This window comes from Acanthaster planci, linkage group LG04, assembly GCF_054643075.1.
Source record: "Acanthaster planci isolate LZ-2023a linkage group LG04, COTS_SCS, whole genome shotgun sequence".
Lineage (NCBI taxonomy): Eukaryota > Metazoa > Echinodermata > Asteroidea > Valvatida > Acanthasteridae > Acanthaster > Acanthaster planci.
In genome coordinates, this window is record NC_141780.1 from 7,147,506 (window position 1) to 7,163,248 (window position 15,743).

General features: G+C 38.7%; 1 protein-coding gene across 1 annotated transcript; it reads left to right on the plus strand.

Annotated features, from left to right (window-relative positions):
* Nucleotides 1-6,236: 6,236 nt before the first annotated feature.
* LOC110989548 (4-vinylphenol methyltransferase 1-like) lies at nucleotides 6,237-15,170 on the plus strand. The gene is made up of 4 exons (XM_022254023.2): nucleotides 6,237-6,576; nucleotides 10,439-10,743; nucleotides 12,589-12,721; nucleotides 13,246-15,170. The coding sequence occupies exons 1-4, from the start codon at nucleotides 6,402-6,404 to the stop codon at nucleotides 13,416-13,418; spliced, it is 786 nt and encodes a 261-aa protein (XP_022109715.2). The 5' UTR covers nucleotides 6,237-6,401; the 3' UTR covers nucleotides 13,419-15,170.
* The last annotated feature ends 573 nt before the right edge of the window (nucleotides 15,171-15,743 follow it).

The window sequence follows — 15,743 nt, forward strand, 5'->3', positions numbered from 1 at the left end:
CTTTAACTTCGGCGCAAGATTACTATCAGAACAAAGGAGAAATCGGGTACTTTACGCTGTGTTGTTTTATTTGAAATATGCCTAAGAGTCCGAGTATGAAGTAATATTTCATAAAAATTGTTCAGGTTAAGCGCAAATCACGTGACACAAACTTAAAGGAGCAGTGTTTCCACAAACAAGTTTATAGCCCATTGACTTTGTACACGTTTTTGAGCGACAATGTCGGTAACTTTGCAGTCTTTGATCGTTCCCAAAGTAATAGCCAACAAAGACCCTGATGCACGACTTATTTCAAAGGGATGACGTCACGATGACCTGAATATTTGCCCATACGTTTTGTACACGTTTTTCTACTTAATAAAAGTGAACAAGTAGTCTTTAACTTTGGCGCAAGATTACTATCAGAACAAAGGAGAAATCGGGTACTTTACGCTGTGTTGTTTTATTTGTAATATGCCTAAGGGTCCGAATATGAAGTAATATTTCATAAAATTGTTCAGTTTAAGCGCAAATCACGTGACACGAACTTAAAAGAGCAGTGTTTCTCCAAATGGGTTTTTTTGCCCGTTAACTTTGTACACGTTTCCAAGGCACAATTTTGAACCCTTTCGGATGTTTGCTCGTTTTCAAAGTGACAGCCAACAAAAATCTTGATACAGAAATTATTGTATATAAATGACGTCATGATGACGTCGTCATGTGATTTACTCTTGTTTTTTCAATATTTATTTCAGCCCCTTGACTTTGTACACGTTTTCAACCCAGCATTTGGGCTAGTTTGAGAGCTTTGATCAACAATACTTATCTTGTTGGTAAAACAGTCCCGAACCAGCTCTGTGTTTGTTTACAAACACTTTTCTCTAGTTTTTAAGTTGTTGTTGTAGAATTAATGGCATGTATGGCACGCGGTCGTACTAATTAACGTCAACACAACGTTAACACGCGTCAACACATGATAGTAACCCCAACACACCGTCAACACACCCAAATCACGTTCAAGTAAACAGAAATGCGAGTCGATAGCAATATATATAATGCCTAAAATACAATTTGGCGACAGTACAGTAGGCACGACATTTTTTTGGGGGGGGGGTTGCCTCGACCAGACGGACTACACCATTAAGCTACAGGGGGTCAAAACGCGGTGAGGAGGCAGGATGGCGGCGAAGAGCGGCGCTGCTCAGAGACAATTTTTTCACGTTTAAAAAACTCCCTTGAAATGTCGTAAAATGTAAACTCGATCAAATAGTAATTATTTCTAAGTGTACACATTACAGTTCGGTAAGTCTGTTTTTAATGCATTTTTGTAAGTGTAGGCGGTGTGTTGACATGTGTTTCTTCTTCCATGGTTGACCTTACTATCAATGTGTTGACGCATCCTGATGGTGTGTTGACGCTGATTAGTACGACCCATGGCATACGCTGGTGCCCTTTATGCCATTAGCAAAAAGGTCGCTTGGCCATGTGGTAGTACAGCTAGAAATTCAAATAGCTAAAGACACTTGATCAGACAGTAAAGAGTGGATAAAGGAAAAAGAAAAGGACATTAAAAATGCTACAACAGAATGGCATTAACACGTGAGCAAGAGAAGAGCTGAGAACGCCAATGATCCTCCGAACATGCAGTGTCGCTGGTGCCCTGCAAGGTTGGACCGTACCGTGCAGTTTAAGGGCCAGGGCCCGGCCATAACATTACAGTTATGGGTGTATTTTAAGATTGAATGGGAGAAATGTTTTTGCCCTAATAATTGTGTGAGATTCATTTGAGCGTCAGTTAAACCTAGTGTTTTCTGAAGGGTCTGTCTCTGTGTATTGAACTTATTACACTCAAGCAGGAAATGTTTGACGTCATCGAGAGTGCCGCGAGAATCGCAAAAATTATTGGAAGTTTTTCCAATGTTGTAGAGGAAAGTTAGGTCCTTTGCAGATGCCCAGGCGAAGTGTGTAAGTTGTGTACGTCCTTTGCCCCATTTTGTAAAGGTAAAGGAAGGGTCAAGCTGTAGGTGCGTAGAATGGTCAATATTTGGGACGGACTTTTTCCATTTATTTATGAGATCATTTTTAAGACAGCGTTTGATTCCGGTGTCAGAGAAAGGGGTGTGATGGTCAACTTTTTTTTTGTTCGTAGTTTAGCTAATTTGTCAGCCTTTTCATTGCGGCAGGAATATCACAATGGCCCTGAATCCATTCAAATGCAACAACGTTTCTTTGGTGCTGAATATTAATGACGGTATGTCGAAAGTCACAGACGATTTTATTCCGTCTGGGACAGGGGATTAGCAATAGCTTGGATGGCACTTAAACAGTCACTGAATATACAAGAGTCACTGGATTGACGGTTTCTGTCCATTCGGATCCACGGCTAAGGGGATGGCGAAAAGTACAGCTGTGAAAATAGAGATACCGTTGTTAAGTCTGACATTTTTGGAGTAGTTAAGTTGCGGAATATGCAGACTGCAGCCAACTGTCACGGTGTTGAGGTCAGGATTAAAATATCCATCAGTATAGATCCGAAGTGATTTGTGCCAAACCGTATTAATAACATCTTTGCTGATACTTCCTCGCATGTTTGGGTCATCATTGTATGAGATCCGGGAAAAGATTTCTGTAGATATGTTAGGATTGTAATAGTGCCAATATGGAAAGGTGTTAGTCAAAGGGAAGGTAACAATATCATATTTAGTAGTTCTGACTTCAAAAGGAGTTTGTGTGGCGTTTGACTCCATTTCTCATTGAAGTATTTTTTTTGCCAGTTATCTTGATCAATATACTGATTTGGATGGTTTTTGTGAGCCTTTATTTTGATGCTGTAAATGTCACTCAAGAATTGACGAAGGAGGTTCAGTGGAGGGTCGCCACATTCTAGTTGAAGCTTGAACAGAGGAGTACCTTGGAGAGCCCCTATACAGATTTTAAGAGCTTGATATTGTATGCTGTCTAATTTTTTTTCATGGTAGTGGAAGCGGAGTTGAAAGCTTCACATCCAAATTCAAGAACTAGTTTGATTAAAGCTGAGTATAACTGATAAAGTGTCTTGCAGTCAGCACCCCACGTGGTTACTCGGCTTAAGGTCGTTGCAAAATTGTTCCCAGTCTTTCCTTTTTCCAACTTTGATGGTTTTCTTAGCGATAGCACAGGATCTTTTGTAGTTTATTAGATCAGATGGGATATAGACTAGATTTTCTCAGTTTTTTAAAGCCTCCTTTTTGTTTTGTATAACTTTCTGACATTCGTGATTCCACCAAGTGGTAGGTGGTTTATTTGTGCGACTAGGTTTGGTTTTAGATATAGAACTAGACAATAGGTTTGGTTTTAGGTATAGAACTAGCCAATCAAGTTCATGAATGAAGTTGTCGTATGTATAGTATCAATACTGGCTGTGCTGTCTGGCTTACTGATAAGACAGTTGCATTCTTTTGCGAATTTGCCCCAATCAGCTTTTTTTAAAGTGACCACCGAGGTGTAGAGTGGTTAGTGCTTTTATAAATACGGTGATTAATTTCAATAGTGATTGGACAGTGATCACTCCCCATCGTGTTATTTAGAATGGCCATTTGCATTTGGAGGCTATGTGTGATGAGTTAACTCTGGTACCTTCTCCAGTGTTAAAACAGACCAAGTTGTTGTTAGAGATGATATCGTCAATAATTTGTCCATTATGATCACGTTTAGAGCTACCCCATAGTGGGTTTTGACCATTAAAGTCGCCACAAATTATGCAAGGCTTGTCAGTGTTTCCAATGATTTGGTTCAGTGAGTTGAAGTCTAGTGTGGAGCAAGGTTGTAAGCATTGATGATGTTATTTATATTTTTACAGTCAACGTAAATTTCATCCATTTGGAACTCCAGAGGGATATTGGAACCCGTTTTGTACTTGAAAGCAACTCCATGTTTTACAACAAAAGCACATCCACCACCACTTTTTTGTTTGAGTTGTTTCGGTCATGGCGGTAGAGACATCGTAGCCACTTAATCTGAATTTTTTTATTCTCTTTCAACCAAGTTTCTTGGACGCAAATAATGTCTGGTTTCTTGATCGTAGGCCAAGAGTAAATTATTTCTTTTAGTTCCTCTTGGTGAGCCAGAAGGGATTGTGCATTCCATTGTAAGATAAGTAAACCTGTCATCAAAATGTAAACATTCATGATGTTGCGTTTATGCTACTTTTAGGGGGTTGGCTTGCGTTTGACTGGTTAGATGAGTGTGTTCCTGTTTTTGTTTGATGAGATTTCGATGCATCTGTTTTCTTCGGGCTGGATGGAGTCTGTTGGGTTGATCTGCGTCAGCGAGATTTCTTCAGGTTCGGGACGAAGATGGTCGATAAGAGATTTAGTTGCAGCTACTCCCTCATCTTTGTTCTTGAAGGTATCCATTATTTGCATTACTCCGGTGAGTAGTTCTGGGATATTGACTGCGCTACAAAGGCACTGATGCGTGGATTCAGTTTGTGTTGCAGTTGCCTGTTCAGTTTGGGTAGTGGCATCCTTTTTTTTTTCGAGGGGAGAGTAGTTCCAGGTTGAGTAGGTCTGTTGATCTTAGTTTTTGTTCTATTTGGGTGTCACGACTTGTGGGTTTTGCCTCAGGGGTCGCCATTGTTTGTTTTGCAGGAGTAGATTGGGTGGATGATGCGTTTGGGTTTATTGAGATGTCTGTTTTGATAGCCTTTGCTGCGTCTGCATATGATACATTGTATGAAACTTTGATGTTCTGGATGCGTCTTTCTTGTTTCATAGTATTGCACCCTGCATATGCAGATGAATGTTGCTCCCCACATCTGCAGCATTTAACTTCATCCTTCTGTGTGCAGTGTTCGTATGAGTGAGAGCCGCCACAACGAACACACCTAGTAGCGCTACGACAGTTATTAGCCACATGACCAAGTCGTTGGCAGTTAAAGCAACGGATGACGGGTGGGATGAAAGGCTTGAATCTGAAGTTTTCATATCCTAGTTGGAAGGTTTCAGGGAGGGTGGGAGTGTTAAACGTTAGGCAAACAGACAGAATTTTCTTCAATTTACCATCTTCTCTGCGCATTAAACGCTTGACTTCTAGGATACCTTATTTCTTGCAATCTTCTAGAATTTCTTTGTCATCTAGGTCAGTGGGGATTACAGTTATTACACCTTTGCTCTGGGTTTCTGATTTTGCAAATTCGGTAGTTATAGTCCATTGATCAAGTTCCGACAAGGCTTTGAGTTTTTTTGGCCTGGGCTGATGTATGACATCTAACAGTAATGTCCCCTCAATGCCCCCTTGATTTTTTTTGGTGACGCTTTTTACGAAGTTGCGACCTAGGATGTTCAAGGCTTTGGCAATTTTAATCGGGCTAACCTTAGCAAGTTTGATATCAGGGGAGTTAATGATGACCAGTGTAGGTTGACTCTTGATGTTTGAGTTATGGATGAGACGGCGTTTAGGTTGGGAGTTTTGTGGAGGGTCCCTATCTGAATCTGTGTAGACGTCACTGTATGTTATGTGCTGTCGTTTACGGCTTTTAGGTTGAGACTGTGTTTCATTTTGGGCTTGAGTCATTAAATTTATCTAGGGTTGATCGTGATCTGTCATCATTCTCTTGAAGATTGCCATAAGCCTTTGATTAGATTGTGATAATTGATCCCATGAGGTGTCTGATTCCATCTTATCTTCCATCTTGGGGTGGAATCGGCCTAAGGCGGCCCAGAAAGGGGGAAAGTTTAAAACCTCCTGATAATAAGATATTGCTTACCGGTTGAAGTAGCGAAACAAGAATCTTGAAAAATAATCAAGAATGCCAAACGAAGGCAGTCATCACTGGCTGACAGCGATTCAAGTTTTCGCGCGCTCTCGAACATCCAATCCTACGTCCGATCACGGTAAAATCTTCGCGGGTTCTCCGACATGTTTTTTTAAACAAGCCCTCAGGCTGTTCGTTTGTACATGTATTTATGGTCGTTTTCCAATACTCAACTTCATCTCCGTCTCAGGTTCGTCCCCAAAACCAATCCCCGGTTGTGGGCTTGAAGCGTTTAAATCAAATTGGATTATTGTAAGTTTTTGCTATCTTGCATCTTATTTGATGTTTTGTGGCACTGTTAGACTAATTAGTGCGCTTACAGTTTCAAAGTCAGGTAGTAAAAAACAGTCGAAGTCACAGATGGAGCCGAAGTTGAGGAAAACGGCCTAAGGTTTGTTGTCACTAGACTGGCTCTCGACCCGTACATAATCTACAGACGTATGATCTACCACTTGGTACCAGCTAGCTGCAGCGCAGCTCTTCCGGGCCGAGCGTACGTATGGTAGGCCCCCTAGAGCGGTATTACATCTAGTCCGTCAGTATAAGTAGCCAAATCTTTTGAGGCAAGTCGGGCTGAACGTTTTTCAGAAGTGACGATCACAGGTCTTTCAGTCTTAACATAAATGACATGAATTTCTCAGCTATCAGTGATTACGAATGCCACGGGAGGCACTTGCACATCGCCTTGGTGAATCGTAACAAAAATAAGCTTACATTACAAGTAGACGATGACGTACTGGACGTGGGCTGTGGTACCGGTGTAGAGACAAAGTCCATTGCAGCGGAAGTGAAAAGTGTGACGGGTAATTAGCCTCCATGCTATCCTTGTTACCATGGTAACTGCAGGGTGTCCGCATAAAAAGTATACCAAGATAAAGTTACTGTCATGGCATAGCTACTTATAGAGAAAAATCTCTAGGAGTAGGAAAGGCAGAATACATGTCCTCTTTCTTTGCAATGGTAAGAAATTACTATAAAGCTTGTGAATGTTATCAACACAGATATTAAGTGAACAAACTAGACCGATAAAGGGTAGGCTGGGCAATTCCATGAAAGTGCAACACAGTCGAAATTTCAAAATGCTTTTTCTCAAATATCTTTTTCAAAATTAATAAGACATATTTTGAATTTTCTAGAAATGAAAAAAAAATCTACCGGTAGGCCAGTAGTAGGGATAAGAGAGTTCTAGCGCAGCCCCCCATTTCCACCCTACTTCCATGCTTCACCACCTCCACAGTCCCGCGCCTGGGTCAAAGGTCGAGGTGAAGCGTGGAAGCAGGGTGGAAAAGGGGGGCTGCGCCAGAACTCTCTTATCCCTACTACTAGGCCTAGACCAATAAATTGTTATTAAAGTTACAGTGCTCTGAAGTTGTCACTACGTTTATGCCACCAATCGTAGGTAAAAACACAAAGTAATTCTTTTACATTTTTCATAAATCTAATGATATTCAATTTATTTGTGTGTTCAAAACAACAATTCCCCTTGTTTATTTTTAGAAAATAAATTTTATTTACAACTTTAAGCCACATAAAAGTAAATACATGCAATTGGTGAGCGCCCTTAAAAAAATCTTTTTTCCTCCTTTTTTCAGTTCAATATACTGTACATCTTTGCTGGATTGTAATATATTAAAAAAAAAGAGTAGTTTCCTCAATGAAATGAGTTTTATTTATCTTCTTTACAAAAGGGTGTTACACAGGCAAGTCATTCATTACAAAAGGAGATTGGGGTTGTCAGCCAGGCAAAAATAGGAGGGTTTTCTCAGAGAGGGTCATGGTGCTGTAGCTTTGTAAAGTGGAATCAGTATCTTATAGGAATGTTACAAAGATGTCAGATATGTGCATTGACAGGAATGATGGCCATGTACATGTAGAGGGCACAGCACATTAAACATGGTATGAGGTAAGTAGCAAAAACAAAGCAGATTAGATTGATTTAGGTACAGTCCTTATTTTCAAGAATGTGTTCTTAAAGTAAAGGCATTTGTTATTTTGTACACTTGCATAGTTGAGCCTCAAATATGCAAACTTTTCACATTGCCAATTTCAGTACCTTACATCAGTATAGTTAGTTTACTCATCTCTGTCAATAACACAACAAGCTGTATACCATTGCAAAGAGGACATGCTGCCCTTTCTAGAGATATATATCTCTTTTCATATATACACAATAGTTTTGCCATTACAGTAATTTTTACTTTGGTATACTTTTTATATGGACACACTGTATAGTAGAGTCACCTTGCTGACAGGTGGATTCTAACGATTCTAAAGTTTTTCAGACCCTCCCTTTCTAATCATTCCCAGTGTACCGTGACTATAAGTTAGTCCATCCTTCATGGTTTGATAGTCATCTTGACAAAGCATTTGACCTGCCCTGTGTCTGAAATGATCAAAGCAAGGCCTAAAATTAGTTAGATACACCATGGATACTCTAGATGACTACTGTTGACACAACTTAGTAAACAGTATGGTCATCTGATTTTTGCACTTCCAAGTCTTCTTCTTCTTCAGTACTGTATGCAACAACAGATTCACTGAATCCATGTATAGCCACGGGAGAAGACGTAGTGACACAAAGTTAATTTATTAAAGTCATTCAAAATTAGAACCAGTAGCCGAAATCACGTGACTAAGCTTCATTTCCTGAACAGGAAACTGAAGCAATCAATCAAGATACCTTTATAAAGATTTATTACAACAGGGGTATTTTTATCATGGCACAGTTCAAAGAGAACTTCAAAACAACCTAAGTAAAACATGGAAACATTTCAAACTACCTCTATGTACATTGTACATGTGCATGTAGTTGTTGTATTTGCAACTTACATGTATACCTGAGTGAAATCTCGATTACGTAGCTAGCTATAGAAAACAATTACACATCAGGGCTGGCAATTTTTTTTAATTTAAAGAAAAAGGAAGGATTTTTTAAAATTGAAATAAGATTTTTTGGTTTCAATCGAATTTTTAAATTTTATAAAAATTGAAGATAACTTGGCTCAATTATCTTACAAAAGCAAGCAAAGTAGCTGCATGTTTATTAAGTTTCTTTCATTTTTGTCTTTTGTAACAACATTAAACAAATTTGGATTCGAATAAGCAATTTAAATGGAATAATTTGATTGAATTGACAAACAACCATAAATATTGTCTAAATCCAGGTGTAATTCGGGCAGTATAGCACCTACAGGCACATGAACATGTACCTACATACTTCCCTCAGAGACAGGTGTATGTACATGTATAGTACATGTACATGTACCAAGGATGAATTGCGTACCAGTTTTAAACCATACTTTTAAGTTTTGACAAAAACTAGAGTTCACAAGAGTTTGTTAACAGAGTACATGTACTTATGCATGCATCACATGATTAATGAATGTACCGTATTTGTACAAAATGCTCAAAGATAAAACGTTGAGTACACTGAAACCTCTACCATGTCAAACTCTGGAGTGGCCAATTTAAATGAAGTGAAATTAAGTTATGATTGTAAATCTTTTACATTATATTTATTCACTGAATCTAAAAAGCTGGTTTAAATCGAAGTGGATTTAGCTAAACAAAAAATTCTGCCAACCCAGATTGTGTGTAACACGTGTTCTTTTATTCACCTTTTCGCTAAACTGAAAGGCTCACAGAAGGGAGGTTTGCTGCTTAAACTTGCAAAACCTGCAAAGGTTACATATCAGTTGAAAGGAATGTAAAAATTGAAACATTTTTGCTTTTTCTTACAAAAATTAAATGATTATGTTTATTTGAATCAATGATTTTTTTTAAATTTGTGAATTAAATCAAAGTGATTTAAATCAGCCAACCCTGTAACATATTTGGCATTTTTACACGATAACAATAATTGAAAAAAACTTACACTGGCACAGGATGAATCCTTTTCTTGTGTCATAGTTGCTCTCAATGAAACACTGAACAAATAATTTTAGGTTTGATATTCAAGGATTACAGACACACACACACATTCTGAAACAATTACAACACATTATGTAAACTCTGGAATTTTTGGTGAAAATCCATCCCTTCAGAAGTTTGGTCAGCATAAAATTGTATCAAAAATATCCGACACACTTCAAGTTATAACGTTTGTCAAAAGATCTTACATAGGCTCACAACTATTTTAAAACTCCAATTCTGTAAAGTTCAATATCGCAATCAAAAGCAGTTATCCGGCAATGGATTTCCTTCCATTGGCCTTTTTGGGAGCAGGTGGACACATTAGGAGGGCACTATTTGATATCCACTTCCTGCCAGGCCATTCAATGTTGATGATGCTGGGCCGGGATATTTATCATTTTTTCTTTTTTCAAAATTCTTTACAATTCCTAATTTTTTTTACAACTTTTTTTTTCAACAGAGGCCAAATTAGTGTGCAGCTGTGATGCGTGGCTCGCTTTTGTCCGCGGTGGTAATCCGCTCGCTCTAAATGCCCCAAACCGTGGTATACTGTTTCAAAACAAGGCTGGATTATCGCCACTTTTGAGAGTGAAAAAATATCGGAAATTTCCCGTAGCGTGGTCTTTTGTTCCGAGTACAGTTCCGAGTACTCCAATTACATGTATGTAAAAAAAAATCAGCAACATAATCCAAAAATTCATTAAGGTTTCATCATGCGTCCAACTCATTGAATCCAACGTTATTTTAAATTAGGCATTGACTCTTCGAAGGAGATGATAGCCTTTGCTCGTGCAAACAACTCAGCGCCAAATGTAACCTACAGTTTGGGAGATGCGCAAACAATTGGGGACTGCTCTGAGTGGCAGGAGAGATTTGACAAAGCAGTCAGCTTCTTTGTTCTTCACTGGTGTCCGGACCATGCTATGGCACTCAGGAGCATCCTGGCCTGCCTCAAGCCCGGAGGTGAAGCGCTGTTCATCGTTTGCAATAGGTCTTCTTGGGTCCCCGAGTCAGTTCAGTTCGTTCAAAACCACATCAAATGGAGTACATACGGAAAGGTATGTTTGTGCGGGGTAGCCTCAATTTAATTATTAAAATGCATCTCAAAAGCTATACCTTTGTGTTTCTTCAACCTTATTTTAAATTCTTGTTTCTTTTTGAGTATTTTCTAAGTATTTTGTGTGTTTTTTAATGCTGAGAAATATTTTTACATCCATGAGCAAAACTAGATCATTCCGGAAGAAAGCCTCAAAATGTTGCATTGGTTTCTGCACAAAAAACTGCTTCATTTTTTAAGAGATTTTTTTGTTTTTGCGTATTCATTGTTGGGTAGGTAAAAAGCAACCAACCCTTTTCTCAAAAACATTTTTATTGACTAAATTCTTGGTTTCAACCTGGACAGAAAAACCTTTGTACTGAAATCTGTCTTCTCTGGCTGACATCACAATAACAGTGCCCTCTGTTGTCCAGGAAAACATGGGCATTCGTGAATGTTTTTAATTAAACATTGCACTCTTCAGTGCAATACTCTTTCAACCGAAGAAGTTTCATTTCATTTATTATTTCGCCGGTCAATACATTAAAATGACAAAACAAAAAAGCGGCCCTGCCGGATTGCTAATAAGTTAACCTAATAACTATCTGGTAGCTCTCCAGGCACATTTACAAAGTTACAAAACAGAAAGAAAAAAGCTTTAAACATACAGGGACAATCAATTATAAAATAGAATACAGGATAAAAATTTAAAACATACACTATACACTCGGACGAACAGGAAACAAAACAATTACATGTACATTATAAACACTCAATCCTAAAGAAAAACAAAATCAAAATCCATACAGAAACAGGACTCTCCCACACCCCACCCAATGAAGAAATATACTTTGTATGATTTGAAATAAATAACGTAAAAGACCAAACTGGAAACGGAACACAGATTACAAAAATAGCAGAAGTCTGTCGAATAATTTATACATACATAGAGGAATTTGACATTGCAAAAAATTGTGACGAATGATGTTATCGCTGCTACACTTTTACGGCAATGCAGCACTGTTTTCCACAATTGGTTATCGTCTCAAATAATAAGTGATAACGTAATGACTTATTCTTTCGTTGCACGCTGCCGCCATTATAGTCATGCAGAGCCTTGATCTGGCTGTTTGTAAAATCTGGTCACAATCGCTTCAACGTAGGTTGCGCTCGTTGATCTCCATTTTAAACTGGAGATCAATGGTTGCACTACACCAAATACGCGCCCATATAAAACGATGCAAAAACGAGCCAAATAGCGCCGCCTGTTTACTCTCGTGAAGAAATCGGTCTTGTTGTTTTCACTGGAAATTCAAGATTATGGCCAGAAGATCACTTTTCGTTTCAAATTTATGGGGATTAGCCACGAATCTTTTTTCTTATTCGCCTTTCCCCGAAAATAACCCCCAAATAGCAGTAAGACTTTGTGCTTGGCTCTAAATGTAGCCGCCCGCCTCTATTCAAAATACCTCCTGATGTCTTATTGTAGAAACCCTGTGGGATCACAAAATATTAATGAGCTCGCTCGCAGAAATACAACTAATTGGTGGAATGCACCCCGTAGCTTTTCAAATGTTGTCCAACTATGTATTAGAGCTTACGCACCACGCACAGAATTACGAAGCATGCATACACAGGAATGTGTGAACCGGCTTGCGTAAAGATCGAGAATGAGGCTCTGTGTGCCAAGAACGAATTGTCATCTTCTTGGTTCTCACCGTACAGTCAAATAACTTTATCCCATAGAAAAAAATAATATAACCACGAATATATATATATATTTTTGCAGCGATTGATTGCAATGATTTCTGTCTAGAACAGTATATTTGGAGTCGTCCAGCAGTGAGATTGAACCATTTCTTTTCAGGACTTCAAGTCTTCCTATCAATTTTGGAATATGTCCGTCTCAGAAGCTGAAAAACTGCTGGCGTCTTGTGGTTGGAAAAACGTACGCTGTGAGCTCCAGCATCACGGCCAAATAACGGAAGAACCCACAAAAGGCAAGATTAAATGTTTCAGATTATTTGGGGGGGAGGGTGTCCAAACTTAATAAAGAAAGTATCAAACTGTGTGACAATTTACCCTATCAGTTTGAGGATCTTCTGATGCTGGGCTGAAAAAAAGTTGCCAAAATTTTTACATTCTGCACATAATCTTCAGTGTTTAATCTTTTTCCTTGTGAAAGTTGATGCCAGATATGACACAAAGCAATTACATGTATAACTATTAACATAAGAACTTTCAGTTAATTGCTATTTTATTAAACAGAAAAGAAAAATTCAGTCTGCAGACATTGGGTAGTTGCTACACAGAGTGGGGTAAATTGTTCTTCACTTCGCAGGCGAGGGGGTCCAGAACAGTATCTGGACCTGTTCGCTGAACTTTGCACATAGGTAGGGTTTTTGAATTGATTAGAGAGTCTGTGTACCACAAAAGAGCATGTATAGACTTTTTGTAGCTAAAAAGTCCTCGTTGCCTTTGTCACCTGTCACTTTTTCCTTTTGTTTTTTCATCCGCTGTTAAGCAATGATAAAGAGTGGTCTAGGGATCTCAGCGCAAATACCGGAATCAGAGATGGAGGAATACCTTCGAGACATGTGGCAGTGGACATTGTCACAATACGGGGACTCGTCCAAGCCTGGACACGTCCGCATTCCAGCAGAAATTTTCATCATTCAGGCTTGCAAATCTTGCTGAGATATATTAATTCAGCACTCGCTTTCTTCGAAATACTGGGGTGATTGGGCACCGCGTGGTGGTTTGTAGTAGTCTATCTTTCTCCTTTTTTGGATGATAGTTCTCTGCAGCTTTTCTCAGAGAAAGTACACTTTATGAACTTGAAACTTAAGACGAACATCAACCCCGATCCCTAGATGTAAATACAAACACATGGCATTGTCAGGTATCAACTTGTTAACGATTATCTACTTGACATATCTCATGAACTGATATAGGTGTATCATATTTTAGGATCTGACATATTTTGAGTGGGGCAACAGTTTTGTCTGTGATCTTGAAGTCGTTTAACCTTTGCTTTGGGAGTAAATGGAGGGTCACAGCTCAGGGTAATTTTAAATGCTCTAAGCAAGGATATTGACGTGGAACCTCGAACAAACATCAACGTTAATGCCGAGGTGGGCGTGCTTTTATGACTTACTCCGACGTCATATAACTGGAGTAACTATACATAAGATGAATATCTGTGTCATGACTGGCTCCCTTTAGTGTCATTTTGTGTAAGTCAGTCCCCCAAGGCTTCTCTAAGTTCCACGGTCGGGTAATGAACAGATTGTAGTCATTTCCCTTCCCCACTTGCCGACACAGATTTACGCCACCAACCATACATCATTTAAGTACTCGAAGCCTAAGTCAGTCATTATAAATGTTGCTTAGTTAACGAAATGGCAGCATTTTCCAGAATCTTCCTGTCTTAAAACAATTCCTACACAACAAAGTTTCGATAACATTACCACCACAGCCCACTCATGTCTCAGTATGTAACGACATCATTTTACGCTCGACAATACGGTCACAAAACACGAATTTATACTACAGTGAAACAATAAATCATTAAAATTGTCACACTGCACTACTGGCAATTTAGGATACTTGTACCTGCCAGTAAATTTTGTTCATTTTCAACAACTTACAAATTTGATACTTAATATTAGAGTGGGGTTTCTTCCCCGTATAATATATTAAATATGAAATCAAGTATCTGCAAAAAGAAGTAACTTAAGCGAATTCCAGTACAAGCCTGTAACTACTTTATGGCACATTGAAAGCTTTTTGTCCATTTTTTCCCCTTTTCAGTACTATTTCAGCTAAGACAGTGAAAATATTCAGCATTAAGGAAAAACGAGGTGCTTTATGTCAGGCACGTGATGCATGTCGGAGCTGCCTAACCAGCTTAAGTTAAGATTCTGCCCCTTAATATGTTCAAGTGGTATTTTTTTTGTGATAAAAAGGGGTCGCAATTATGTCAGAAAAGTAATGGTAGGAAGGTGACATAATATAGTATTTGAATATAGAAATTTGTAGTTTCAGTAACAAAATTTTGCACCAATCGCCAGAATGAGATGAATCGTTTCTTTCCTCCCCTGGTGGGAGCTAGGGATAAACAAAAAGTAGATACAAATTTGTTAGTTAAATGTTAGACAAATGGAGGGGAAATAATGAACGCTGTAATATGTCTCATTTAATATACAACAACAAACATGTTTCCTTACAGAATTGTTTTCCATAGTTTAAGCAATGGTTGTGTGGGTTTGCGTGACTGTACGTTTGTTTGCTTGCTCGGCTTCGACGTATGCCCAAACGAGTGGCTCTTGAGCTAAAATACATTGCTAAATACCTGCTCCAAAATGTCTGTGTTGATTATTCCACGCCAAAGAGTGGCTCTTATTATTAGGATCAAATACAATAAACTGCTTAGTATCGGCTCAAAAATTGTTGTCCATTCTTTCGTTAAATGTACCTCATTAAATTACAGACATTTATATGATGAACTGTCTCAACAGTACTCAAAATAGGAGAACTAATTTTGAAATGCCATATAAATACAACATTTTGATGAAAGGGTTCGTCAGAACTATTATACACCTTACAGATGTAGCCTCATGAACGTCGCTCCCTAGTGCCTGACATATGGTGAAAGAACCTCTCATTCCCTGCTTTTCAAACGTCCATGGCTGGCAAGTCGTCCTCCCAACTCCCCTTATCCCCCTTCCCTCAGTTCCTGGCAAATTTTTTTTATAATACGCCACTGACATGCCAAAACCCATTTTGCTACACTGTGATTAAATTCAAACAAAGCCTCACGGAATAATGTCAGGATAAGTCAACATTCATCATGATGTCTGAAAGGTGTGGAATGGAAAGCTTGATTCGGGTAATGTGATGTCGACAGATTGTACAAAGGACTTTTTCAGAGGCAGTACATGTATTTATAAACGTTATTTACAAATGAAACCAGATAGCTACACTCTAAGCAATGGTCCAGCTTACCATCGATAAGTGAGT

Bases quoted from the DNA above. Each gene is read 5' to 3' on its own strand.
- LOC110989548 (XM_022254023.2), top strand. From the start codon at position 6,402: ATGAATTTCTCAGCTATCAGTGATTACGAATGCCACGGGAGGCACTTG. The intron at 6,577-10,438 runs GTAATTAGCCTC...ATTTTAAATTAG, and splicing joins GGAAGTGAAAAGTGTGACGG to GCATTGACTCTTCGAAGGAG. The intron at 12,722-13,245 runs GCAAGATTAAAT...TCCGCTGTTAAG, and splicing joins AACGGAAGAACCCACAAAAG to CAATGATAAAGAGTGGTCTA.